General features: G+C 38.6%; 1 protein-coding gene across 1 annotated transcript in view; it reads left to right on the top strand.

Moving 5' to 3' along the window:
- ROS1 (ROS proto-oncogene 1, receptor tyrosine kinase) overlaps positions 1 to 25,688 on the top strand; it is a 141,465-nt gene that overhangs the window by 15,942 nt on the left and 99,835 nt on the right. Inside the window, exons 4-15 of the mRNA XM_003255618.4 lie at positions 1,685 to 1,745; positions 6,945 to 7,093; positions 8,095 to 8,233; positions 14,237 to 14,438; positions 15,086 to 15,162; positions 16,626 to 16,748; positions 17,018 to 17,202; positions 18,043 to 18,140; positions 21,520 to 22,016; positions 23,335 to 23,589; positions 24,369 to 24,479; positions 25,507 to 25,685. Coding sequence (XP_003255666.2) covers positions 1,685 to 1,745; positions 6,945 to 7,093; positions 8,095 to 8,233; positions 14,237 to 14,438; positions 15,086 to 15,162; positions 16,626 to 16,748; positions 17,018 to 17,202; positions 18,043 to 18,140; positions 21,520 to 22,016; positions 23,335 to 23,589; positions 24,369 to 24,479; positions 25,507 to 25,685 — 2,076 coding nt within the window. The remainder of the gene's footprint in view (positions 1 to 1,684; positions 1,746 to 6,944; positions 7,094 to 8,094; positions 8,234 to 14,236; positions 14,439 to 15,085; positions 15,163 to 16,625; positions 16,749 to 17,017; positions 17,203 to 18,042; positions 18,141 to 21,519; positions 22,017 to 23,334; positions 23,590 to 24,368; positions 24,480 to 25,506; positions 25,686 to 25,688) is intronic.

The raw sequence follows: 25,688 nt of genomic DNA, 5'->3' as shown, positions 1-25,688 counted from the left end.
CACCATGGTTCAGGGAGGGGTGAAGGGAGGTGAAAGGAGTGGGGGGATGGAGGGAGTGGGAGGGATGGAGGGAGGGAGAGAGAGAGAGAGAGAGAGAGAGAGATTGAGAGAAGGAAACGTAGTTGTTAGCTTTGCCTCCACTTGAGATAACTTTTAAACTCCCAGAAGGATGGGAATTTTATTATCTATTTCCCCTGAAAATATCAGAAAAAACAGGACCACAATTTCCCCTGATTGTCAGGACTAGCTATATTTCAAAATAATGTGTATTTCCAAATACATCTCCTGTCTTCTCCTCAGTTTTCTTTTTTTGGGGAAAAAAAAACCCCTCATGTTATATAATGATTTTGCTGTAAATTGGTTTGTTTATTCTCTGCACTTAATAAATATGTTGAACGCTTCACTAAAATATGTAAACAGGATGTGAAACGTATACTAAATCTTGAAATTAAATTAACCAAACCCAAACTGAGGTATTTAAACTAATCCTTAACTAAGCAAACCTGGGCTTATCAGGCACCCTTCCTTTTAGTATGCAGATCAATCATTGAACTGTTCATATTTGCAAGTTATAGCTCTTCTTTTTAGGGCAAATGTATTGTGCCTGCTTTCCGCTATTACCATGAGAAACAATAGCATGTTGTCCTAGGTATTATAGTTACAAATTGAAAGACAGCAAGAAGATTGATCATGACTGTGTTGCAGTTTTACAATATGTGCCTTTTCTGCAAGTATGTGTGTGTGTGTTTTGTAGCTGATGTTAATTCATCTGTTAAGAGTTGCAGGAAATTTGTGTTTCAGTCATCAAATTATGTACTGTATTTTTCATTAATGAGATAAAATGTAAATATCATTAAGTTTCCATAGATTTTAAAACTCAACATTGTTATAAAGATATTCATTGAAATGTTCAGCTACTGTACAAATTTATAGTCAACTTTTAATTTTCCAAGGAAGACCAGGATATATAAAATAAATAGGTAATCCCTAAGCATCATTTTACTCTAAAGTTTTAGGTTTTAAGCTCATTAAAACATTGACCAAGATGGCAAGCAGATAATTGTACTGCTAAGCTCAGTGTTTTTTCAAACTATATGATGTGACACATTAGAGGGTCGTCAAATCAATTCAGCCAACCAAGAGTCACATTAAACCAAGTGAAACAATAGAATAGAGTATCATTGTACATGTAAGAGCACATCACAGACAAGGGGTTTCTCTTGGGGGCAACGAAAATGTTCTAAAATTAGATTGTGGTGATTATTGCACAACTCTGAATATTCTAACAGCACTTAACTGTGTACTTTAAATAAGTGAGTTTATGGCAGGTGAATATATTTCAATAAAACTTCTAAAAATGGAGGAAAAAGTAAGGATCATTTCAGGAATCTTTTTTTCAACATGTATGTGTGTACTAAGTTGTTTTGTTAAATTATTTTTTGCCATGGAGCATGGTCAAAAGTTTGGGAAATTCCAGTCTAGCACGTGGGAATTTTACTGCAGGGGAAATAGTTGACATAAAGATGTACTTGCATATTAGGCACTCAGATTTCAAAGATTTACTCGCCTATTGGGCAAAGATATACTTGCATATTAGGCATTTGGATTTGAAAATTTAGTTGAAGCTTATCAGCAAAACCAGTACCAAGGCTGCCCTGACTGTCATGCTCCCTGTCTTCCACAGCGGGAGTCCTGTGAGGTTGGCTGCAGCAGCGCGGAAGGTGCATATGAAGAGGAAGTACTGGGTAAGAGGACACACACGACTTTTAAAAAATAGGCTGCACCACTCTAGTGACTTGTACTTATGTAAAGATAATGAAACACCTCTCAAAACATCTTGACTTCTGCATCTCCATATAATCAAAAATATCTACTTAGAGAATTCAATAATTTCAAACGTATAGGCCGTTCTGATAAAGATTCAGCAAGATTCTTCTTCAGAACAAAACAGATGAAACAGTACATGACTAATGTTTAGGACCAGATTTTGTCCTCAAGTTCAGTAGGTACACTCACTTCTATCTTAATGACAGACAAATGTACACCCTGAGCAGACTTGATGTCAGAGAATGCCACTGTTTTTTTTCTCTTTTTTATTTATTTATTTTTGTATACATGTGCACTTTAAGTTTTAGGGTACATGTGCACAACGTGCAGGTTTGTTACATATGTATACATGTGCCATGTTGGTGTGCTGCACCCATTAACTCACCATTTAACATTAGGTGTATCTCCTAATGCTATCCCTCCCCTCTCCCCACATCCCACAACAGGCCCCGGTGTGTGATGTTCCCCTTCCTGTGTCCATGTGTTCTCATTGTTCAGTTCCCACCTATGAGTGAGAACATGCGGTGTTTGGTTTTTTGTCCTTGCAATAGTTTGCTGAGTATGATGGTTTCCAGCTTCATCCATGTCCCTACAAAGGACATGAACTCATCATTTTTTATGGCTGCATAGTATTCCATGGTGTATATGTGCCACATTTTCTTAATCCAGTCTATCATTGTTGGACATTTGGGTTGGTTCCAAGTCTTTGCTATTGTGAATAGTGCCGCAATAAACATACGTGTGCATGTGTCTTTATAGCAGCATGATTTATAATCCTTTGGGTATATACCCAGTAATGGGATGGCTGGGTCAAATGGTATTTCTAGTTCTAGATCCCTGAGGAATCACCACACTGACTTCCACAATGGTTGAACTAGTTTACAGCCCCACCAACAGTGTAAAAGTGTTCCTATTTCTCCACATCCTCTCCAGCAGCTGTTGTTTCCAGACTTTTTAATGATGGCCATTCTAACTGGTGTGAGATGGTACCTCACTGTGGTTTTGATTTGCATTTCTCTGATGGCCAGTGATGATGAGCATTTTTTCATGTGTCTGTTGGCTGCATAAATGTCTTCTTTTGAGAAGTGGCTGTTCATATCCTTCGCCCAATTGTTGATGGTGTTGTTTGTTCTTTTCTTGTAAATTTGTTTGAGTTCTTTGTAGATTCTGGATATTAGCGCTTTGTCAGATGGGTAGATTGCAAAAATTTTCTCCCATTCTGTAGGTTGCCTGTTCACTCTGATGGTAGTTTCTTTTGCTGTGCAGAAGCTCTTTAGTTTAATTAGATCCCATTTGTCAATTTTGGCTTTTGTTGCCATTGCTTTTGGTGTTTTAGACATGAAGTCCTTGCCCATGCCTATGTCCTGAATGGTATTGCCTAGGTTTTCTTCTAGGGTTTTTATGGTTTTAGGTCTAACATTTAAGTTTTTAATCCATCTTGAATTAATTTTTGTGTAAGGTGTAAGAAAGGGATCCAGTTTCAGCTTTCTACATATGGCTAGCCAGTTTTCCCAGCACCATTTATTAAGTAGGAATCCTTTCCCTATTTCTTGTTTTTTGTCAGGTTTGTCAAAGATCAGATAGTTGTAGATCTGTGGCATTATTTCTGAGGGCTCTGTCCTGTTCCATTGGTCTATATCTCTGTTTTGGTACCAGTACCATGCTGTTTTGGTTACTGTAGCCTTGTAGTATAGTTTGAAGTCAGGTAGTGTGATGCCTCCAGCTTTGTTCTTTTGGCTTAGGATTGACTTGGCAATGCAGGCTCTTTTTTGGTTCCATATGAACTTTAAAGTAGTTTTTTCCAATTTTGTGAAGAAAGTCATTGGTAGCTTGATGGGGATGGCATTGAATCTATAAATTACTTTGTGCAGTATGTTTTAATGACTGGAAAGTATAGGCATATTGTATTGAATGTACCTTTCATTATTCAGCTAACAGTTATCTGATAGAGTGCGTACTGTGTGTATGACTCCCCAAAAGGCTCTAGGAATTTGTAAAATATACAGAAGCTATGCTTCTCCGTGTTAGATTTTGAGCAAGTAGGGAGCTTGGGTGTTTATCAGCTCCCTCTGCCTGATTTCAGAGTAGGTTGGGCATGTCAAAGTAGCTTTGCCTTAGTGTGTTAAGTCTCCAGTAGTTTCTAAAAGGCCAACGCTTTGATAAGTCATGGCTTGGATGTCAGCAGATATCATTTCCAGAATTCCCTAGGGCATCCTCCCCCCGAGCTGTAGACAGTCCCCTTAAGTCTGAAGGATGCTTGGCTCTTCCATACATTGTAGTCCTTGACTCAGTGGCTTGTTCCTTGCTCTCAGTGGCTGATAGAAATCAGAAGGGGAATCTTATCTTGCTATTCTGATTTGCTTCTGCCCTTTAGTGTCCCACAAAAGACACCCTAGACATTTCTGTGGAGAGGTAGCGATATTACATTTTTTTTCAGTGTCACGGGAATTAGCTGTGGATAAAATGTATATTTTATGGTTTCCAAGCTGTGCACTGATGTGCTCCAGGCCATTACAGCAATCTCATGGGGAGCCATGGAGTATTTTAAACACTCAAGGTAAACACAGAGATATGTGAAATCTGTTGGATGGTGATACCCAATCTGATCATAAGACTGAAGGAGTTGTGCAGTGCCCAACAGGTACACAGGCCCCATTAGTATGCAATTATTTTTATTTAAGGATGAAATAAATATACAGTTTTATCTTTCAATTTCTTATTTGTTTCAAATATCTACCAAATTGTTAGATACCAAATTGTTAGTCAATTTGGTATTAACACATACTTATTAAGTTATATTACTTAAAAAATTGAACCGTTAGAGAATTCTTTTGGTTCAGGGAACCATAAAAAAATTTCTGAGAAACTAAGGACACCAGAACTGAGGAACTGTGGAATCTTTTATTTACATTCCCTTATTATATTCTAAAATTATATTACCAACTTAATTATACAATTCTGTTAGAATACAAGAGTAATCAATGCTTTATTTTTATTTTCTCATTGGCTGTGGATCAATGTCTATGTACCACTAACAAATGAGATGTACGAAGTCTAAATAAAGGCATTTGTACTTAAAGACCGTATCTGTAGTCTGTTATAATGAATCCTTTTGTCCATGATGCTAAGACCTTATTTGTCTTTAACACATCTGATTTCTAGGTCATTTATTGGTGAGTATGCTATATTCATTTTAGATACCTCCCATATCTCTTTTCACATGATGGAAAATGATAATAGCTAATAACATATTAAATAAATAGCTAATACAATAAATAAATAAATAAACATATATATTTGCATATACAAAAATATGTATGCATGTGTGTGTGTGTGTGTGTATGTGTATTTTTTATATATATATATATATATATATATATATATATATATATATGAGAGAGAGAGAGAGAGAGAATCTCACTCTTATCACCCAGGCTGGAGTACAGGGGCACAATCACAGCTCACTGTAACCTCAAACTCCTGAGCTCAAGCAATCCTCCTACCTCAGCCTCCTGAGTAGCTAGGCATGAGCCACCATGCCTGGCCAAAAATAGCTATTTTTTATTAGGCATTTATGAGTTGACCACTTTTCTCATTAATTAATATGTATTAGCTCCTTTTGTCCTCAGAGTTATACATACTATTATTAACCTCATTTTACAGGTGAGAAAATTGAGGCACAAAGTTTATAAACTTGCTTGAGGCCCCATAGCTGGTAAGGGATATCTCTGAAATTATAACCCAGCTGCCTGGTAACAGAGCCTTTTCTTACCCATTGTACCATGTACTGAAAATAGGATGGAGCTCAGTCTAGCTTCCCTTTTTCATTTGGCTCTCTCTTTGCCTTGATATTTTAGTATAAACCTACTTTACCTTTTTTTTCATATGTATCACCATGGCTTTGAAATATGTCTATGTTTAGCTATGATATTTACATTTACTTGTACTTATATAACTGATCACATCTGCCCAGTTCTCAACTTTTGTCATTTCTGATGCCTCCTGGTTATTTTTCCTCACTCTGCTGACAACTCCATCATTGGACTCCCCTTCAAGGTGCCCACAGCATACCTAATTCCTGCTATTGAGAGTTTCACAACAAGAAAGGGAAGGAAAATGGACCTGTACTTTGCTTATTCAGTTATAATAGTCAAAAATGAACTATAAAAAGAAGAATCAGCAGAGAAGAGTTGTGCTAGGCCTCTTTGTGGGCTAGGTCCTCAGATGACAATGGCTTTGATTTTTCTGGATTACAGAGTATGGACTTTATTTGGTCCATGGCTGGTGTCTGTAGTGATGAGAATTACGTCAATTTTCTCTTAACCAGAGTAAGGTCCTAGGAGTTTGTATTTAACCATTTTAAGCTCCCTACCAAATTTACCATGCTTTCTCAACCAGAGTGCTGATTTTGTTTCTATAAAAGAAAGCTGAAACATTAAATTCATCACAATTTTGGAAAAATACAAAAAGTAAAGTAAAATAATTTAATCCCAGTGACATACCATTCAGAAATCTAGCCCTTAGTACCATGCCTGGCAAGCAGCACCTGAGAAATTGCTGCCAATTGTAATATGTCTAATGTTTAGATGTCCTGAAATATTTTATAATGTGAAACAGCCAATCATAGCATCCTTTGGAGTAAAGGCAATTGCTCTGTACATATAAAAAATAATTTGTTGTTAAGATGCACAGCAATAGTAGAATTAGAGTATAAAATTTCAGAAATATATTGGGGTACACATCCCAGGATAATGGATGGTTCTGTTGTGCCACAGACATGCTCTGAGCACTGGCTCCCCCAGTCTGTAAGAGAGTGGTATTGTAAGAGAAAACTGGACACCTCAGAACCCTCTGTGTCATCTGCCTGTAAAACCAAAACCTAAACAAAAAAATACTATGTTCAAAGATAACAATAGATTCTGTGGAAAAAAGACTGACAGACTGATTGATTTTTAAAAATAAATTGAATATGCATACCATTGATTATTCAGGTGAGTTATTGTGGCAAGATGCAGTTTTAGCAAGAGAATACGGAAAGCTCTAGATGAGACGGGCACACACTCTCTTGCGCTGATGGACAGGAGTGCAGAGTGAGTGAAATCTTGTTTTCTCCCCAGAAAATGCAGACCTTCCAACTGCGCCCTTTGCTTCTTCCATTGGAAGCCACAACATGACATTACGATGGAAATCTGCCAACTTCTCTGGAGTAAAATACATCATTCAGTGGAAATATGCACAACTTCTGGGAAGCTGGACTTATACTAAGGTATGAAAGGCTGCCTTTGTACCTAAACCCAGACCCCTTCTCAATTTTTTTTTTTTTTTTTTTTTGAGATCGAGTCTCGCTGTGTCGCCCAGGCTAGAGTGCAGTGGCGCGATCTCGGCTCACTGCAAGCTCCGTCTCCCGGGTTCACGCCATTCTGCCTCAGCCTCCCACAGGCGCCCATCACCACGCCCGACTAATTTTTTGTATTTTTAGTAGAGACGGGGTTTCACCGTGTTAGTCAGGATAGTCTCAATCTCCTGACCTCGTGATCCGCCCGCCTCGGCCTCCCAAAGTGCTGGGATTACAGGCGTGAGCCACCGCGCCTGGCCCCCAATTTTTAAAAGCGCCAAATTATTACTTATAGTTTTAAGCATAAAGGCCTTCTAGAAAATATTCAACTGTAAGATGGGTAGTTGGATTAGATGAACTTTAATCTCAGGTACTCTGTAACATGTTAATACTAAGCCTTAACATTAAGGCTTATTTTATAGGGAAAATATAATATTTATTTTATAAGGAAAATATAATGTTGGACATATGTACTATTCCTTCAGTACAGCATCACGTAACTATTCACCTCATTAGTCATTATTTGCCCATCCCAGCTAAGATGAGTCCAGCTAGGATGGAGGGCAGAAGAAAGATTCTCACGGGAGTTGTTGCAATTTAGAAGTACTGTCTATGGTGGTCATCCAGGACTGTGTCTTTTAGAGAAGCATGAGAAAGTTTAGAAAAAAAAAAATAGTCCTGAGATACTATGTGTACTAACATAGAAAAATTTAAGTCCTTGAGGTAAATGCCAAATAATTGAATCCGTAATTTTGCTATTTGGAAGGGGAGAATTTCTGAGTGAATTCTGCACGCTGATGTCTGAATGGCTTAGCTCTAAGCTCCAGGCCTCTGTTGAGCCATCCATCTTTTACAAATTAATCTATGCTTTTGAGTCCCAATGTAGGATGCTGATTCTATATATGCTGATTATTGATCACTCCTTGATCTAGACCGTGTCCAGACTGTCCTATGTGGTTGAGCCCCTGCACCCCTTCACTGAGTACATGTTCCGAGTGGTTTGGATCTTTACAGCGCAGCTGCAGCTCTACTCTCCTCCAAGTCCCAGTTACAGGACTCATCCTCATGGAGGTATGGTGTGCACACATTTCTTATGAAAGGAAATTATTCCAAAGCTTTAATTTAGTTTGTTTTCATTTTAAACAAGGAAATAAATCTATTCCTTCCTATTAATTGATACATTCAACAACTGGGTACATAACTATGTGCCAGGTAGTATTCTAGGTACTCACAATACCTTCATGATCAAAAGAGACAATGACCCCTGCTCTTGTGGAGCTCACTTTCTTTTTTTCTTTTCTTTTCTTTTCTTTTCTTTTTTTTTTTTTTTGGAGACAAGAGCCTTGGTCTGCTGCCCAGGCTGGAATGCAATGGTGCGAACTTGGCTCACTGCAACCTCCACCTCCCGGGTTCAAGTGATTCCCCTGCCTCAGCCTCCCAAGCAGCTGGGACTCAGGCATGCACTACCATGCCTGGCTAATTTTTTGTATTTTTAGTGGAGGTGGGGTTTTGCCATGCTGGCCAGGCTGGTCTTGTACTCCTGACCTCCAGTGATCTGCCCGCCTTGGCCTCCCCAAAGTGCTGGGATTATAGGCGTGAGCCACTTCGCCCAGCTGGAGCTCACATTTTGGTGGAAGAGAAATATTCTGCAATAAACATAAGAAATAAATAAAGTATATTGTAAGTGGGATGGTGCTGTGTGCTATAGTAAGAGGAATATTTTGAGCAGGGTTTGTCATTTAGGGGATTGGAAATGAAGAGTGAAGAGAGAAGAAGAGGCCAGTGGTAGTATGAAATAAGGTGGCCAGAATGAGCCTTAGTGAGCTGGCAGGGTAAAGTTTGAGCAAAGACTTAAAGGAGGCAAGGAAGTCAACCAGGCAGCTGTCTCAGATAGAGAGTTTCAGGCAGAGGGATGGTCCATGTGGAGGATCGAAGGCAAGAACATCCTTGGCCTGATCAAGGAGCAACTAGGAGGCCCATATGGCTGAACAAGAGTGAAGGAGGCAGAGGAGTAACAGCTAAGGTCAGAGAGATGGGGGCCAGATCACGGACTACCTCAGGGACCTTGGTAAGGAATGTGGCTTTTATTCTGGAAGGAGAGTCACTGTAAGGTTTTGAGGAGAGGAGTGACATGATCTGATGCGAACTGCTTTGTACATTAAAAGGAAAACTGGCTGCTGTATGGAGAATGAACTCGGGGGTGTGGGAGGAAGCAGGAAGAACTGGTAGGAAGCCATGCGGTGACCCAGGTGAGAGGCCCAGGGGTGGTAGTGATGTGGTATAGATATGTTTGGATTCTATTTTTATTTCTTGATATAATTTTAGTCTTTTTATTGCCTAGGTTGTAAACTTCTTTGGCTGTGGAAAAATAATATCAGTAAAAAAATTCACCTCGTTTTTGTTTTTTTTTTTTACTGAAAAGTTGGTTATTTTTTGTATTATATTTTTAATATAATTGAAAGGAAGATTGGGCACTTTTTTCATTCATTCAAGTATTAATCAAGGACCTATTGTATACCAGACATTATTCTAGGAACTAAAGATGATAAAATCCTAACACTTATGGGGCTTGCATTCCAGCTAGGGAAGACAGTCAGATAAGTAATTAAGTAAAAGTATTTGTTGGGTTATGAGAAGACCCAATGTATAGCACCCCTTCTTCTTAGTCTAAATTCTGAACCAATAAAAGATAAAACAAAAACAGCCGGAAGATGGCTGCAGGAATGTCAATATTATTTCTGATAAGGGCCAAATAGGATGATGATAGATTTTAAAGCATGAGGTGGGATCTGACACATAGCCAGAGGCTTGGTCACACAGGGCCATACTGACCCTGATAAGGAGTACAGATTTTATTCTAAGTGGGATAGAATGTCTTTGGAGTGTTCTAAGGAGGGGAGGGACTGGTTCAAGTTTTAAAACTTTCAGTATGGCTGATGCATGGAGAATAGACTGGGAGGGTGGAAGGAGGGCCAGGGAAGCTGGGGAGCTGTTAGGAGGCCAAGCAAGTCAGGCTTGATTTGGTGATGGCTCTGACTAGGATGATGATGGGAAAATAGGGAAAGGTTTGTCATATATTTTGAAGATTGAGCTGTTGGGGTTGCTGAATGGATTTGTCAAGGAAGATGGGAAAATCAATGTTGCTAACTTAGACTTTCAGTCTGAACACCTGAATGTCATCATTTACTGAGACAGGGACAAGGGTAAAGGAGGAGTGGCTTTCCTAGATAAAACCATCAGTTCTGTTTAGGCCAAGTAAAATTTGAGATGTCTATTAGATATCCAAGTGGAGTTGCTGAGGAAGCAGTTAAATGGACGGATTTGGAACTCAGGACGTAAGTCGAAAGTATCCAAACTATCAATTTAGGAGTTATCACCACAGAGATGTGATTCAAGCCATGGGCCTGGAGGCAATACGCTAAAAGTGAACGTGGTTGAAAAAAGGAGAAGGTCAAGTTGTCAGCCCAAGGGCCCTTAATATTTGGGAAGAAGAGGAGGGACAGCAAAGGACAGGGAGAAGGAGAGTCTCGGGAGCTTGTGGTGTCTCAAAGCCAAGTGATGAAAGTGTTTCAAAAATGAAGGTGATTGAGTATGACACAGTGACATTGTCTCTGGAAAGCAACAAAAAGCTTTTTGTCTGCTAGATTCCTGCTTCCTCATTTTCCCACCCTTTATACAGAATGTTGCCCTATCAGAATATAACTTTATCTGAGCTGCTGTCCTCTGAATACTAATATATCCTTAGAGCAATTCTAGCTCTAAATAAATGTTATTGTTCTCTTGTTCAAAATGTATTCATGGGATATCTATAGATGCATGGATACTTTGAGAAGCTTACTCTCTTGCAGAAGAGATAAAGCACATGCCTAACTAACCTCACAATAAGGTAAAGCTTTATTAAACACATAGAAAAGGTACTGACAAATTCCCATGGCAGTTTAGAGGAGGGAAATATTATTTCCGAAATGAAATATTAAAGAAATCTCTTTGGAGGAAGTCTCATTTGTTGAGTTAGACATGAGGTGAGGAGAGAAAAGGGCAGGTCCAGGTGTCTATGTGACCAGGGTCACCAAGATTGGATTCTAATGCATGGAGGGAAATCAGTCAGTATTCCATCTGCTGGAAGCATAGGATACAGGAAGAAAAATAGTGAGAATAACATTGGGAAGGCAGACTAGGTCCAGATTACCAACAATCTTAAATGTCCTGGGTAAGGAGTTTGTACTTTATTTAGAATGCAGTTAGGAGTTACGGAAGGTTTTAAAGCACAGCAGTAATTGCTTCACATCCTTCTCAAAAAGAGAATTTTGGCAACTGCACATAGAATAGATTGAGAGAATGAGACAGATTTGAAAGTACAGAGGTAGCGACCAGCTGGGAAGTTACTATATTATTTTAAGATTTTATCAAAACTGTTTTTTAAAAACAGAACATATATTGGGTATTCTCTGACTTATTATTTTGAAGATGTGACTTCCACACCAGGAAAAGGATTCAAGCATAGAAACCTTAGAGGAAGGCAAATGCTGAGGCAGACACTGAGGGAGAGTTGTCTGGTGCCCTCACCCTCAGAGTTAGCTGAGGCAACCCAGGAAGACATGCTCCAGGCTGGATGCCCTAACCCTCAGCTCTGGAGATGTGCCTATCTGCAGAGAGCCTCAGGCTGAACTAGGCCTTGGACCTAAGCAGAGCCCAGCAGCTGATGAAGTTGGCTGGGGCATTTTTCCCCTTCCCTGATGGGTGCTCTCTCCTTGTTTGTCAGATCTCAGGGTTTGTGTGGCCACCTCTGCTGATTATTCCGACTATTCTTGCTTAGAGCCTCAGATCAAACACTGGCCTAGGACTATGTTTGAAATTTTCCAAATCAGAGTAGAATGAATTCTTCCTTGTTCCAAGCAATGCCATATGTTATCCAACAGTGCTGGGACATTTTCTGGTGCTACAGAAATACCATGCAGGGACATTGGCTGGGCAAATCAAAATAATGAAAGCAAATTTTGCATCCATTTCTGGGCCTTTCTCCTGGATAAGCAAGCTCACATACCCTCTGTGTCTTCTAGACCCCACATGGGTGTCCTTCTTATGGATAGCATCTCATGTTTCTGATTCTCACTTTTCTAGCTACATCGAAACTTAGAAACTTATCTGTATTGTGTTAATTGCCTCATAACCCTATTTTCTTTTAGCTATGGGAATGACATGATTTTAGATAGTGCTATTGCCTTTTTTTTTAGACAGAGTCTCGCTGTCGCCCAGGCTGGAATGCAGTAGCGCAATCTCAGCTCACTGCAACCTCTGCCTCCTGGGTTCAAGCGATTCTCCTGCCTCAGCCTTCTGAGTAGCTGGGACTACAGGTGCATGCCACCATGCCTGGCTACTTTTTGTATTTTTAGTAGAGACGGAGTTTCACTGTGCTAGCCAGGGTAGTCTCGATCTCCTGACCTTGTGATCTGCCCGCCTCGGCCTCCCAAAGTGCTGGGATTACAAGCGTGAGCCACCGCATTTTTTTTTTTTAAGACAAGGTCTCACTCTGTCGCCTAGGTTGTAGTGCAGTGGCACAATTTCGGCTCACTGCAGCTTCTGCCTCCTGGGTTCAAGTGATTCTTGTGCCTCAGCCTCCCAGGTAGCTGGGATTACAGGCATGCACCACCATGCCTGGCTAATTTTTGTAATTTTAGTAGAGATGGGTTTTTGCCATGTAGGCCAGGCTGATCTCGAACTCCTGGCCTCAAGCGATTGGTCCATCTCGGCCTCCCAAAGTGCTGGGATTACAGGCGTAAACCACCACACCCGGCCTAAATGGTGCTATTGCCTTTTAACTGGGTCCTTTCAGAAAATAATTTCTTAACAAAGAGGAATGATTGTCAGGCAAGGGATACCAGCATTTCAGGGAAGATTTTTGTGTTGTTTTTTTTTTTTTGGTAGGGAAGACCTGGACAATGATCACATCTTGCCATGTAGGTGACATTTAACTTGCTTCAACGGTAGAAGATCACATTTGGGCATTGACCCTAATGACTTAAATTTTGACATTCTAATTATATTATAATTCAGTGGGAGAAATGTATTTCTTCCCTGTTTATCATGGTGACTGACTACATGGAGCCGAGGAGTGATGCAATGATGCTTGTGTTTGCTGAAAATTAGTCTGAGAGTTAGAGATGAATTGCATCAGAGAAAGGCTGAGAGCAATTAAAAGGGCTTTTAAAAGTCAGTGGTGATGCAGAGCATTTGCCAAAAGTGTTCAGAGGGAGAGAAATCTACTCAAGAGCAAAGTAACTTCTAATTGTGTCTTTCTACGGAAAGAGGAAATAAAAGAGTCTGGTTTTAGGGGTTTGGTTTGAAAAGCAGGTGGAGACACAGATAGAAGCTAGGCTGTCAGATCATTTGTTGTCCTTTCTTTGTCCACTTAAGTAGCTGCTGGGGAGTGTGTGTGAATGCTCGGTCGTTTCATACATGCTCCTTTAATCCTTTGCCAGGGCAGGGGTGCTGAAGCACAGTCAGCCTGGATTTCCAGGACCTGAGAGCTGGGGTAAGGAAAATGTAGTCTGGGTCATTAGAGCTGATGCCAACAAAAGTGAAGCCAACTGTTCGAATTCCAGCTCATCCGAACCCACATCTCCAGCTGGAACCAGCAAGGCTGCCCCACTCAAATGAGTGAAAAGGCCCCAGGATGGCCTTTTTTTTTAAAAAAACTCGTCGATCATTGACTCCAGTTTTAGTCACACTCTCCTCTTCTTCCTAAACTGGTTCCATCCCATGTTTCAACTCATTTAAGTCTCTAGAAAGTCCCGATGACTTTTTTTTAAAGGGCCATTATTGTATTCGTATACACTATATTTAATTTTATTTCATTAATTAGAAGTGAGGAAAGTAACATTTGAAAGGGCGTCTTGGGAAAGGAGCGAACTGGTTTAGACATCTTACCACCTTTTCTCTATCACATATTTTGAGTATTAATAAAATTATTTCGTTTCCATTAAGTTTTCAAAAAAAAGACTTTTTTCCATCTTATTTTAAAGACATCACGCTTGCACATTTTTCTGCTCACCATGTCACCATTATCTCTTCCAGTTCCTGAAACTGCACCTTTGATCAGGAATATTGAGAGCTCAAGTCCCGACACTGTGGAAGTCAGCTGGGATCCACCTCAATTCCCAGGTGGACCTATTTTGGGTTATAACTTAAGGCTGATCAGCAAAAATCAAAAATTAGATGCAGGGACACAGAGAACCAGTTTCCAGTTTTACTCCACTTTACCAAATACTATTTACAGGTAAGAATTAAGTGACACAGAGGAAAATATAGCCAGCATGGCTGCAGGCATGATAATTATTTAAGAAATATGGGTATCAAATAGTTTAAATGTACTTTGAGAAGCGCTGCTGACTCCATGGTGTTGGGTTGAAGTCACTGTGGTTTTCCTCAAGCCTATATGCTTATTAGATTATAGCGTCCTAAGCAAAAACATTCTCAAGCATTTCTATTATATTCAGAGGATACTTATAAATATGGCTAACAAAGACATAAACACCATGAATGTCAAATTTTCATTTAATCCAATATGAAAAAAGTAAGAAGGTAGAGTTCTGTTTAGGTATTTTTATTAACCATTAGGGTAATTATTTTATTATTGTTAGCTTGTCTATCATTTACTAGAGCCTCTTTAAATTTGGAGAAGAATGGGGGTCATGCAGATAGCAGAGTTCAGCTTTTGACCTCTATGACCCTGAAGTGTTCTAGGGGAATGCAAACAAGGATGTGATTGATGGTCATTTTAGTGCTGAGCAGTGGCACCATGTAACTAGACTCATGCATTGCCACATCATCCTTTAAATAGAAAAGTTATTGCTCCTTCTATTTTTATCTCATGTTCACACCACACCATGTGAAACACGTCTCTCCAAATTGTTTTTGGAATAGGTTTTCTATTGCAGCAGTAAATGAAGTTGGTGAGGGTCCAGAAGCAGAATCTAGTATTACCACTTCATCTTCAGCAGGTATGGCTCAGGCTTGTTCCTTTAGTTACACAGGAATGAGGGTGGCAAGGGTGGTTTCAGAGCCAGAAGCCCTGGGTCACCTGGTAGACCTCAAGACCCACCTCTTCTGCCCAAATGAATATTGTCTTTTGAGTACTTGTTAAGTTTTCCATTTTAAGTGAAACTAAGTATTTGATGAATTAAAGTAAGTGGTTAGATTGAAAGTTTTAATATTAGGATTTGGGAATTGAAAATCAGAATAAAAAATTTAGGGTTTTAAAAAATGGCCTCAAATCTTTGGTTTCAGTTGAAATCACTAGTGTTTCTGACTCACATTTACACACTTAAGGGATACATATAACTTTTCTGCCCTAATCCCTATTTTAGATTATATATAATTATTTGATATATATCAGACATTGTTTTTCCAGTATCTTTGCTTTTAAATATATCTGGACTTCAATAATTTACATATTACTATATAAGTGTTCAATCTGCCAAAGTATCTTTTATCATTTTGTAAGCACCTTTTCTTTTTGACTTTGGTGTTTTATTGATTACCTCAAGTGACTGAATACTTACTGTATGATATATGTGTGAGCAAAATAATAAATGAAAATGCTTTCTAAGAAGTACTGGAAATTTGAGGGGAAACTAATAAAATATTTTTGAGAACATCCAAAGATTCTGAATTCTGGGAGCCTGTTTTCTATTTTTACTAGAACCCTATTTGCTGACTTGACTGCCCCTTACTCTAATCTGTACATGCCTGTGCCAATGGGTATTGAATGTCATCCATCATCAGCCTTTGTTTTTTTGGCTGTTCCTAGACTCTAGGAAAGGAGAAGTATTTTTGTTATGTAAGAAGCACATCCAAAGGGTGAGTTAAATATAGAGCAGGGTTAAGATTGTTGTTACTGTGATTATTGCATAACATTCATTAAATACCCTAAAAATGTTCACCCATGCACCTTGCATCAGTCTCCACTTGAACAGGGCATCAAGCAGAGTTCTGCAGCCTTCCAGTGTCATTCCTCTAAGGACCTTTCTTCTGCCCCAGAAGGAAAGATACTGAAGACAACACAGAGACAACCAGTGTCTGACAATATGTGTGTGTTATGCATAACCCACTCTGGCCTAGGGTGGACCACCTCCACCGAGCCAGTTCTCGTGGCTGAAAATAATGAGCTGAGCTGGGGCAAGGCTGTTGAGAATAGTGATACATCACGTGATGTCATTTCTGAGTTATTTAGGGGCATATGAACATAAATCCTATTTGATTGTTACTGTACTTCCTACCTCCAATCATAGAATAATGTGAGTTTTACCATAGATGCAACTCTCCAGTGCCCTTAGAGAAAATTTGACCAGCCTCTTTCAAGCACTAGTGCCCTTGCTTTGAAGGGTAGTATTGATCTTTTTTTGTGTCTGTTAGTGTACCTGTGGTTGGTCTACCTGTCTGCAAATCGTGTTGTTTTTTTCAGTTCAGCAAGAGGAACAGTGGCTCTTTTTATCCAGAAAAACTTCTCTAAGAAAGAGGTCTTTAAAACATTTAGTAGATGAAGCACATTGCCTTCGGTTGGATGCTGTATACCATAATATTACAGGTCAGTATGATAAGGATAAATGATTCCTTAGTGTGAAAAAAAGATTCTAAAAGAAGTACTTTTAGAACAAAAGAAAATTTTTGAATCTTTCTAGAACATATTCTCTTAATATCCTAATATATTAGAATAATTTAGAAGAATATTTTCTTTTACGATAAAATACTTCTATTTTAATTTATTAAGCATTAAATAAATAAATTCTCATTAATACAAGTTTTTTGTCCTGGTTGTTATATAATAATGTATGTGCACTTGCATGACTCTTCTAGGAATATCTGTTGACGTCCACCAGCAAATTGTTTATTTCTCTGAAGGAACTCTCATATGGGCGAAGAAGGCTGCCAACATGTCTGATGTATCTGACCTGAGAATTTTTTACAGAGGTTCAGGATTAATTTCCTCTATCTCCATAGATTGGCTTTATCAAAGAATGTATTTCATCATGGATGAACTGGTTAGTCTGAGAAGTTAAAGAGGAATAGTGATAGACAGTGATACTGATATGCATATCTTGGTATATTTAATACTAAACACAGTTACCTTATTCAATAAATACTCAAGTATTTACTATGCCTTAGATACTAGGTTATCAATGAATCATAGATCTGGCCTATAGGAGGGTGTAGCCTTTACCTAGTGCTAGTCCTGGCATAGCATTAAATCATCTTTATTTGTACTTTTTTAGAGTCATGAGTTTATACTAAAAATAATTCATCTTCTATAAGATAGTGGTGGTACCTGTGTTATTATTAGGTAAGACCGCCAGTCATGATCAAAGTTAGCTGCAAGCATTTAAAATTATATCATAACCAGAGGGAAATTTAGTAGTTCTCCAAAAACACAGTAGTACTGTACTTTTCGGAATACCATTTTTTTGTTGTTATTGTTGTTGTTGTTGTTGCATAAGGATTATTCTGAGCTGATGAAGACACAGTCTTGACATGTTTCAAATTCTACTTCTTTGGAAGGTACAGGCTTATCACAATAAGCAACAGCCATTGCTGTGGTTGAAAGCCCATAAATTTAGATATCACTTAAATGTTGAAAATAGTTGGATGCCTCTACAAGCCAGGAAAATAGGCACTTGTATTGCGTTGATGTCAATAATGTATAAGTTCATTAGGATATAGGATATAAAACTGCCGTTTAAGGGCTTTTTTTGCTCATTTGTTTTGGACAGTGCTCAGTGCCTAGTACAATTCCAACAGAACAGATACTCAGGGATACTTGTTGGCTGAATTTAATGCTGTATAGAGAGATGCTAATCCTACCGGTATATTTTTTATTTTTTTAGGTATGTGTCTGTGATTTAGAGAACTGCTCAAACGTCGAGGAAATTAGTCCACCCTCTATTAGTGCACCTCAAAAAATTGTGGCTGATTCATACAATGGGTAAGTGTTAGCCTTGTAAAGATGAATTCTCTTCCATTGGCAATAAATAATCTTTGAGAAACTTGCTTGCTAATGAAACATTGTAGTACCAGATGAGCCTATCTATGCATCTTACTTTAGGTAAATTTAATTAAATTCAGGCAAAGTTTTCATTCTGTAGAGGCAGGAGTGAATTTTTTTACAAACATAAATCAACTCTTCTAAAGTAGTTATTTCTCTCTCCTTCACAGCCAAATATGGGCATATGGGAAAGACCTCCTGTCTGGGAGTCAGGGGCCTGTGCTCTAGTCCTGGATTTGCCACTTCTTTATCATGGGATTCAGAGTCTCACTGCCCCCCTCAACACTACCTGTGATAAAGCCCCTTCATTCCACCTGTTGCTTTTGCTAAGCCATTCAACTGTAGTTCATTTCTCTGGTTTGGTTCTCACATCTATCAAGAGGCTCTTTAGTTAAAAAGCTGCTAGCTTCCACCTTAGGAGACAGGAGCTAATTGATAACTCTGCCTCCTACCCCCAAATGAAATGGACACATTGTACCGCAGTCTTGCTGTTAAATTGGAGTAGTACCTCAAGCAAGTAATATCATGTCTATGACCATTGGTTTATCAATCCATATAGGGAAGGTAATAATACTTACCCAGTTGGGTTATTTTGAAGACAAAGTGAGGTATTTATTGTGCATGTATTTTGTGAACTCCAGATATACATGAATACAAAGGATAAACACATAGAAAGTTATTTTAGAGTTATTATTTCTCAGATATGACCAGATAATAACATATTAGTAACCAGCAGGCAAAGCCGATGTTTGTAAGATTAAACTTTTTTTCTTTCCTGTAGGAATAAAGTTGCTTTCATTTTGAATGAAAAAAATACAGCTCATAACATGTTTTTCACAAAAAAAACTTACTTTAAAAAAATGTTCATTATTGATTTTAAAATCAAGCTTTCTATTCCTATTCATTCACAATTTACTAAAGACTTATTTTAACTTCTGGATTTGAATGAATTACTGAATTATGGAATATTTAACGCTTTGTGATGTAGGACAAGGATTCTCTGAATCTTATTGTTTTCATGTGTAAAGGTCTATGGTCCTATGAAATGTAACTTTGTTGTTGACACTTACACAAAATGACTCATTCTGAGGATAATGAACTTTACCCACTAATTGATCATTCAAATGCGATCAGTGAGGTCTTCAGTGGCTCTTTTTTTCCATTAGGATAAAATAGATTTGTGCTTAGATTTTGCAATGTGACTAGAAATGATAATGATAATTAGTATTTATACTGAATGTGTTTCTAAGTGTATTATGTCCAATAATTCATTTAATTTGTATTCAACCCTATGAAATAAGTACTTTTATTATTCTAGTTTTATAGATAAGGAAAGGGAAACACGGGTTGATTCAGTAATTGTCCAAGATTATACAGCTGTTTTGCGATGGAACCAGTGGAACCAGACAGGCCCTGGAACAAGAAGTCTTGCTCCAGGACCTCTAGCTCCAGAGCCTGTCTTCTGACCATCTCTCTATACCATGATAGGAGAGTTTCTATAAAAATCAGCATGTAAATTTCAGCAATAGTTTGTGTATAGTAGTCCTAAAGGACATCAGATGTGTGAAACAGTGTATTGTCCTGGTATTAGAAATATTTTCCTCTATGCTGTTCTTTTTGCACTGCGAATTGTCTCCTCATTGAGTTCAGACTTACTGTAAAACCTCTGCTTTTCTTCCGACCACCACTTTCCCATCTTCTTCCACCCCAGCTTCTCCTCCTCACTCTGTCCTCCTCTTCCCACACACCAGATCTCTTCATCTTCTTTCTATTTTTCTTTCTCTTCCTCCCTGCTTCAATATAATAATTGTAATATTTACCACAGATAGTTTTCCTTTTATCTACTCTGAAATTCCTCCAAATTCCATTAACAGTTTTGAATTTGGGAAACAAAAGCAGAAAATTAAGAGCCAAGTTGTTTTTCCTTTTGGCCTGCTACAATCCGTCCTCAGGGAAAAGACCATAGCTACATATCTCAGAATGGAGCTTATATCTCAGGATATTATTCTAGCATAGGAGTTTTGAGAAAATTGATAAAGATTTGGAATAGTCATCAGGGGGAATTAGAGCAGAACTAAATAAGGACAAGGAAAATGATTTGATAGTTGTGATGAGAGGATGGAATGCTGCCAGTCCTTGGGGTTGGGATAAGAATTTATCAAAGTATACTTCTGTTAGCACCTTTCTCCATAATCACAAATTGTAAATTAGCTACATCCACATTAATGGTTTTATATTTTAGTTAAAAGTTTATTTACATATTTCATTGTCAATGAAATATTTTGGCAGTATGTTTTCTTTTTCATTATTAAAATAACCTGCCTCGTTACCATGAGGTTTAACTTTAAATTAGATGTGCTTCTCTAATTCCTCCATTGGCTTCTTTCTGCTGATTGCTGGATTTTCCTGCTTCAGTCTTGTGTGGGGTATTTCTTTGTGGTTTATAAAATGGTAGCTCTATTGCCTGAATCAATTGTAGATTAAAAAAAATTAGTCCACTGCAAATGCAAAGTAGCCATGCTAGATAGTTACAGCAAAATGATAACTGTACATTTAAAAATGGTTTAAATGTTTTACTTTCTTCCATTTATCACTCAGAATGCATGAGAAAATTTACTGATAACATTAGACTTAAGGATGTGTGTTTTTTAGAGGAAAACGTTTGATAGTAAATACCATATTTAGTCATATGATTTCTATATAGTGTGTTTTCCTTTAAAATTTTGAAAGACCCTTCCTGGCCAGGGCTGGTGGCTAATGCCTGTAATCCCAGCACTTTGGGAAGCCAAGGTGTGCAGATCACTTGAGCCCAGGAGTTCAGGACTAGCTTGGGCAACACGGTGATACCCTGTCTCTGCAAAAAATACAAAAATTAGCCAAGCACGGTGGCAAGCCTGTGGTCCCAGCTACATGGGATACTGAGGTGTGGGAGGATCACCTGAACCCAGGAGGTTGAGGCTGCAGTGAGCTGTGATTGTGTCACTGAACTCCAGCCTGGGTGACAGAGTAAGACCTTGTCTCAAAAAAATAAAAGACCCTTCCTGTTTTTGAATTTTTTGATTCCTTAAAAAGTCACTTATAATAATTAAGAGACTAAGCATTACAAGTGAGGCTGAAATTTTTTAATGTTCCAACTTGTAACTTAAACGAATAGAGTATATCTTAGGAAATTACCTTTTTGCAGCTTGGAAAATCCTGTACTTAGCAACATCAGAGATACATAGTTCTGATTGTGCAACAGAATAAAGCAATTGGCTGAGGAAGTTACTCATCAACCTTTGGACTGAATCTCATGAGGTTTCTTTTGTTCCTATGTCAGGTATGTCTTTTACCTCCTGAGAGATGGCATTTATAGAGCAGACCTTCCTGTGCCATCTGGCCGGTGTGCAGAAGCTGTGCGTATTGTGGAGAGTTGCACGTTAAAGGACTTTGCCATCAAGCCGCAATCCAAGCGAATCATTTACTTCAATGACACCGCCCAAGTCTTCATGTCAACATTTCTGGATGGCTCTGCTTCCCATCTCATTCTACCTCGCATCCCCTTTGCTGATGTGAAAAGTTTTGCTTGTGAAAACAATGACTTTCTTGTCACAGATGGCAAGATCATTTTCCAACAGGATGCTTTGTCTTTTAATGAGTTCATCGTGGGATGTGACCTGAGTCACATAGAAGAATTTGGATTTGGTAACTTGGTCATCTTTGGCTCATCCTCCCAGCTACACCCTCTTCCAGGCCGCCCGCAGGAGCTTTCGGTGCTGTTTGGCTCTCACCAGGCTCTTGTTCAATGGAAGCCTCCTGCCCTTGCCATAGGAGCCAGTGAGTGCTGTGTCCCCAGGGTGGTTACTGGCCTTGCTGGAATAAGAGGAAGGTTTGAACTGCTTGGCATTGTGATTCAATTTTGAGAGCCCCATGTGGCCATTCAGTCATCAACCAGAAGCAGCTACTTAGCTAAAAAAACGTTTATACGTTTGTTCTGCATTTATTAGTTTTACATTAAGAGAATCTCCATACTTCTCATGTATATCCCAATAGAATAATTTGAACATTTATTGAGTGTCTGCTAAGATCCAGGCATTGACATTCTAGTCAGAACAAGTAGCCAGGGAGATAGAATACTTGGGTTGAGATTTTTTGTGCTGTTGAAAGCTTGCATGAATTTCAGCAATTCCCTAAAACTCTCTGAACTCGAATCTCCATCTCTGGAGAGAGGTAGTATGTGGGTGGGTAAGCAGGTGGGCTCTGGAGTCAGCCTGCACGGATTCAAATACTTGTCTTGCCATTTGTTAACAGAATGACCCTGGGCAAGTTACTAAACCACTCTGTGCCTCAGTTTCCACACCTGGAAACGGGGAATATTTATTATAACTTTTAATGGAACTGTCGTACAGATAAAATTAAAATACATAAGTAGAGCACTTAAAACAGTATCTAGCACAGAGGTCAGCAAACTTTTTCTGTAAAGGAAAGACCAGATAGTAAATATTTTTATTTACTTTGTGGGTCAGATGGTCCCTGTCAGCTACTCAATTCTGCTGTTGTAGTGTGAAGACAGCCATAGATAATATGTAAATGAATAACTGTGGCTGTGTTCCATTACAACTTTATTTACAGAAACAGTGGGCCAGGTTTGGCCTGTGAGTGGAGTTTGCCAACCCTTGATCCCCTAGACAATAGTAAGTATTTAGAAAACATTGACTGTTTTTTGCTTTAGAACAAAGTTAATTATGTCTGTTTGCTGCATATCTCAAAGATGGCTGAAAATGAATAGGTAATTTTTTTTTATTGATTGGGCTTCTTGGAGGAAGGTACTATACAAACAGTGGTAATTACATTAAAGATTCATCATTAAGCATTTTTTATTAAGAGCCTGATTATATCTGTTAGTGTTGTAGAGAACCCCTCTGACAATTATATGCAGCAAGCGTGTAGCTTTGAAGGACAGTCCTATTTGTTGGGAATGCTGTCTCCTTCAATGCAGCCAAATGAGCGGCATGAGGAATGAACACTGTCCTGGCCTCATCAACAAATTATCCCTGGTGATTATCGGGGTAGTGGATATTACTGCCCAATTGCTCTCCCATTTGAGATGAGGCTGTAGGTGAATTTATTGAGAATCCTTGATTTGCCCTTGCAGATGTCATCCTGACCAGTGATATTATTGAACTCTTTGAATTAGGTCCTTCTGCCTGGCAGAACTGGACCTATGAGGTGAAAGTATCCACCCAAGACCCTCCTGAAGTCACTCATATTTTCTTGAACGTAAGTGGAACTGTGCTGAATGTACCTGAACTGCAGAGTGCTACGAAATACAAGGTTTCTGTGAGAGCAAGTTCTCCAAAGAGGCCAGGCCCCTGGTCAGAGCCCTCAGTGGGTACTACCCTGGTGCCAGGTGAGAAAATGTTCTGGATTTAAGGAGTGACTCTCACAGAGAGAGGACTAGCTGAGTGTCCTTTAAATTTCCTTGCCTTGGGTTTAAAGAAATGAGAATGAGGGTGTATTGACCTCTTGAGTATGTGTTTGAGTAAACACATATTGAGTACGTATTTATTTTCTGAGATTAGGAAAGCAAATAAAGCAGTGTGTGATATTTAATTAGTGTTTCTAACCTGCCATTTTAAACTTTCCAAGATATGTTTAAGGAAACACTATAATTGATTCTTTATGGGTTTCTTCTTTCTTATGGTATATTAAGCAGTGGCATTTCAGAACTCTGAAGGTCTTGCTGAGAGAAGTTGAGGGGCTGTGAATTATGCTGAATTCCATCCTCTTGGCTGAAAAGAAATGGAAGGATGACTATACCATTCATATTACTATTGTTAACACAATCTCTTCTGGATGCTCTGAATGAGACCATGACAAACAGTAGTCAAAGCACCCTCAAAAAAAATTCTGCAATGATCAAGACACTGTTATAGAGGCAATCTCAGCATGCGTTTTTCTTCACATTTCAAAAATTTATGTGAAAATCAGAAAGTATGTTTAATGGGATCATTCTTGTTACACAGATAACAGTTACTCATATCCTTTTATAGAACTTTTCAAAGTGTTGACATTCTTTTACTTTATAAAGAAAATCATAAGATATAAGACATAGATATAAGTGTATAAGATACCTTTAAAGAGTTTGCTTTCACTGATGTTTCTTTTAATTTCTTTTTTACTAAATAGCTAGTGAACCACCATTTATCATGGCTGTGAAAGAAGATGGGCTTTGGAGTAAACCATTAAATAGCTTTGGCCCAGGAGAGCTCTTATCCTCTGATATAGGAAATGTGTCAGGTAAACACCAAGTCCTCTGTTCACTTGAATGACAGATTTCTACTCATAAGACTTCCCACCTCATTCAATAAATCAAAAGAATAGGGTATTTTGGTATTAAGTCAATAGTGAAAGGAAAAAATATTGACTGAACTCTACTGCCAGTGATTCTGTTACGAAAATGTCAGTTCTTAGATAGGAATGCTATTTATTAAGTCACAAAATGTGAGGTTGTTTCTAGTTTTATGCCCACCAGGAAGTCTTTGATATAATGCTCATGTATTAATCTACCAATGTCATCTCACATTAACAGCCTATCTTGTTCCACTAAGACAGTTATACTTAAGTAATTTACTATGTGTTTGCTATAAGACAGGAGCAGACACTGCTGCATAGAGTTCTAAATAAGGTGTAAGGAATAATTGGTTGACAAAGAGGATTATTAAGTAATGAATGGGTAATTTGCCTGGAAGGCATTAGAAGGAAGAAAAGTCTTCATTCTAGGGTGTTATAACAGTGATCTTGCCTGAAGATGACATCTTCCATAGTTATCTAATTGTTTATTGATTTATTTGGCCATTAAAAGTACAAGAGCACTTCTGGCCAACATAGGAATCGAATGTAGGTAATATAGCACCAATGGAGAGAATGCCACTTTGGCTTTGGCTGAGTCTGGGCTTTCTCTTGATGTATCTGTGAGCCCTCAGGCAGAACACTTGATCTCACCTTGTCTCAGGTTTGCCATCTCAAAAATGGGAATAATTCCTACTTCATAATTTTGTTCTAGGAACTAAATGAGATCTGTAAACTGCCTGGGACAATGTTTGGCAAAGAGGAGATGCTCGATGTGTATCCACTGTTCTCCCTGGTTTCAGGGGTTAAGAGTTTGGGAAACATTATTTAAATATTCTTGACAGATCAAGTTCTAGTGAATATGTGTCAGTGTGTTCTTTAAAATTATGTTAATGTGCAGATGTGATTTGTTGACTCATTATGTTTTTGTTGGTATGTATGAAAAATAACTGCTAATCATTCACTTTATTTTGAGACATGGATTGGTATAACAACAGCCTCTACTACAGTGACATGAAAGGTGACATTTTTGTGTGGCTCCTGAATGGGACGGATATCTCAGAGAATTATCACCTACCCAGCATTGCAGGAGCAGGGGCTTTAGCTTTTGAGTGGCTGGGTCACTTTCTCTACTGGGCTGGAAAGACATATGTGGTG

The sequence above is a fragment of the Nomascus leucogenys genome, chromosome 3 (genome assembly GCF_006542625.1).
Source record: "Nomascus leucogenys isolate Asia chromosome 3, Asia_NLE_v1, whole genome shotgun sequence".
NCBI lineage: Eukaryota > Metazoa > Chordata > Mammalia > Primates > Hylobatidae > Nomascus > Nomascus leucogenys.
Note: the sequence above shows the minus strand (reverse complement) of the source record. Positions and strands in the feature narration are given on the sequence as shown.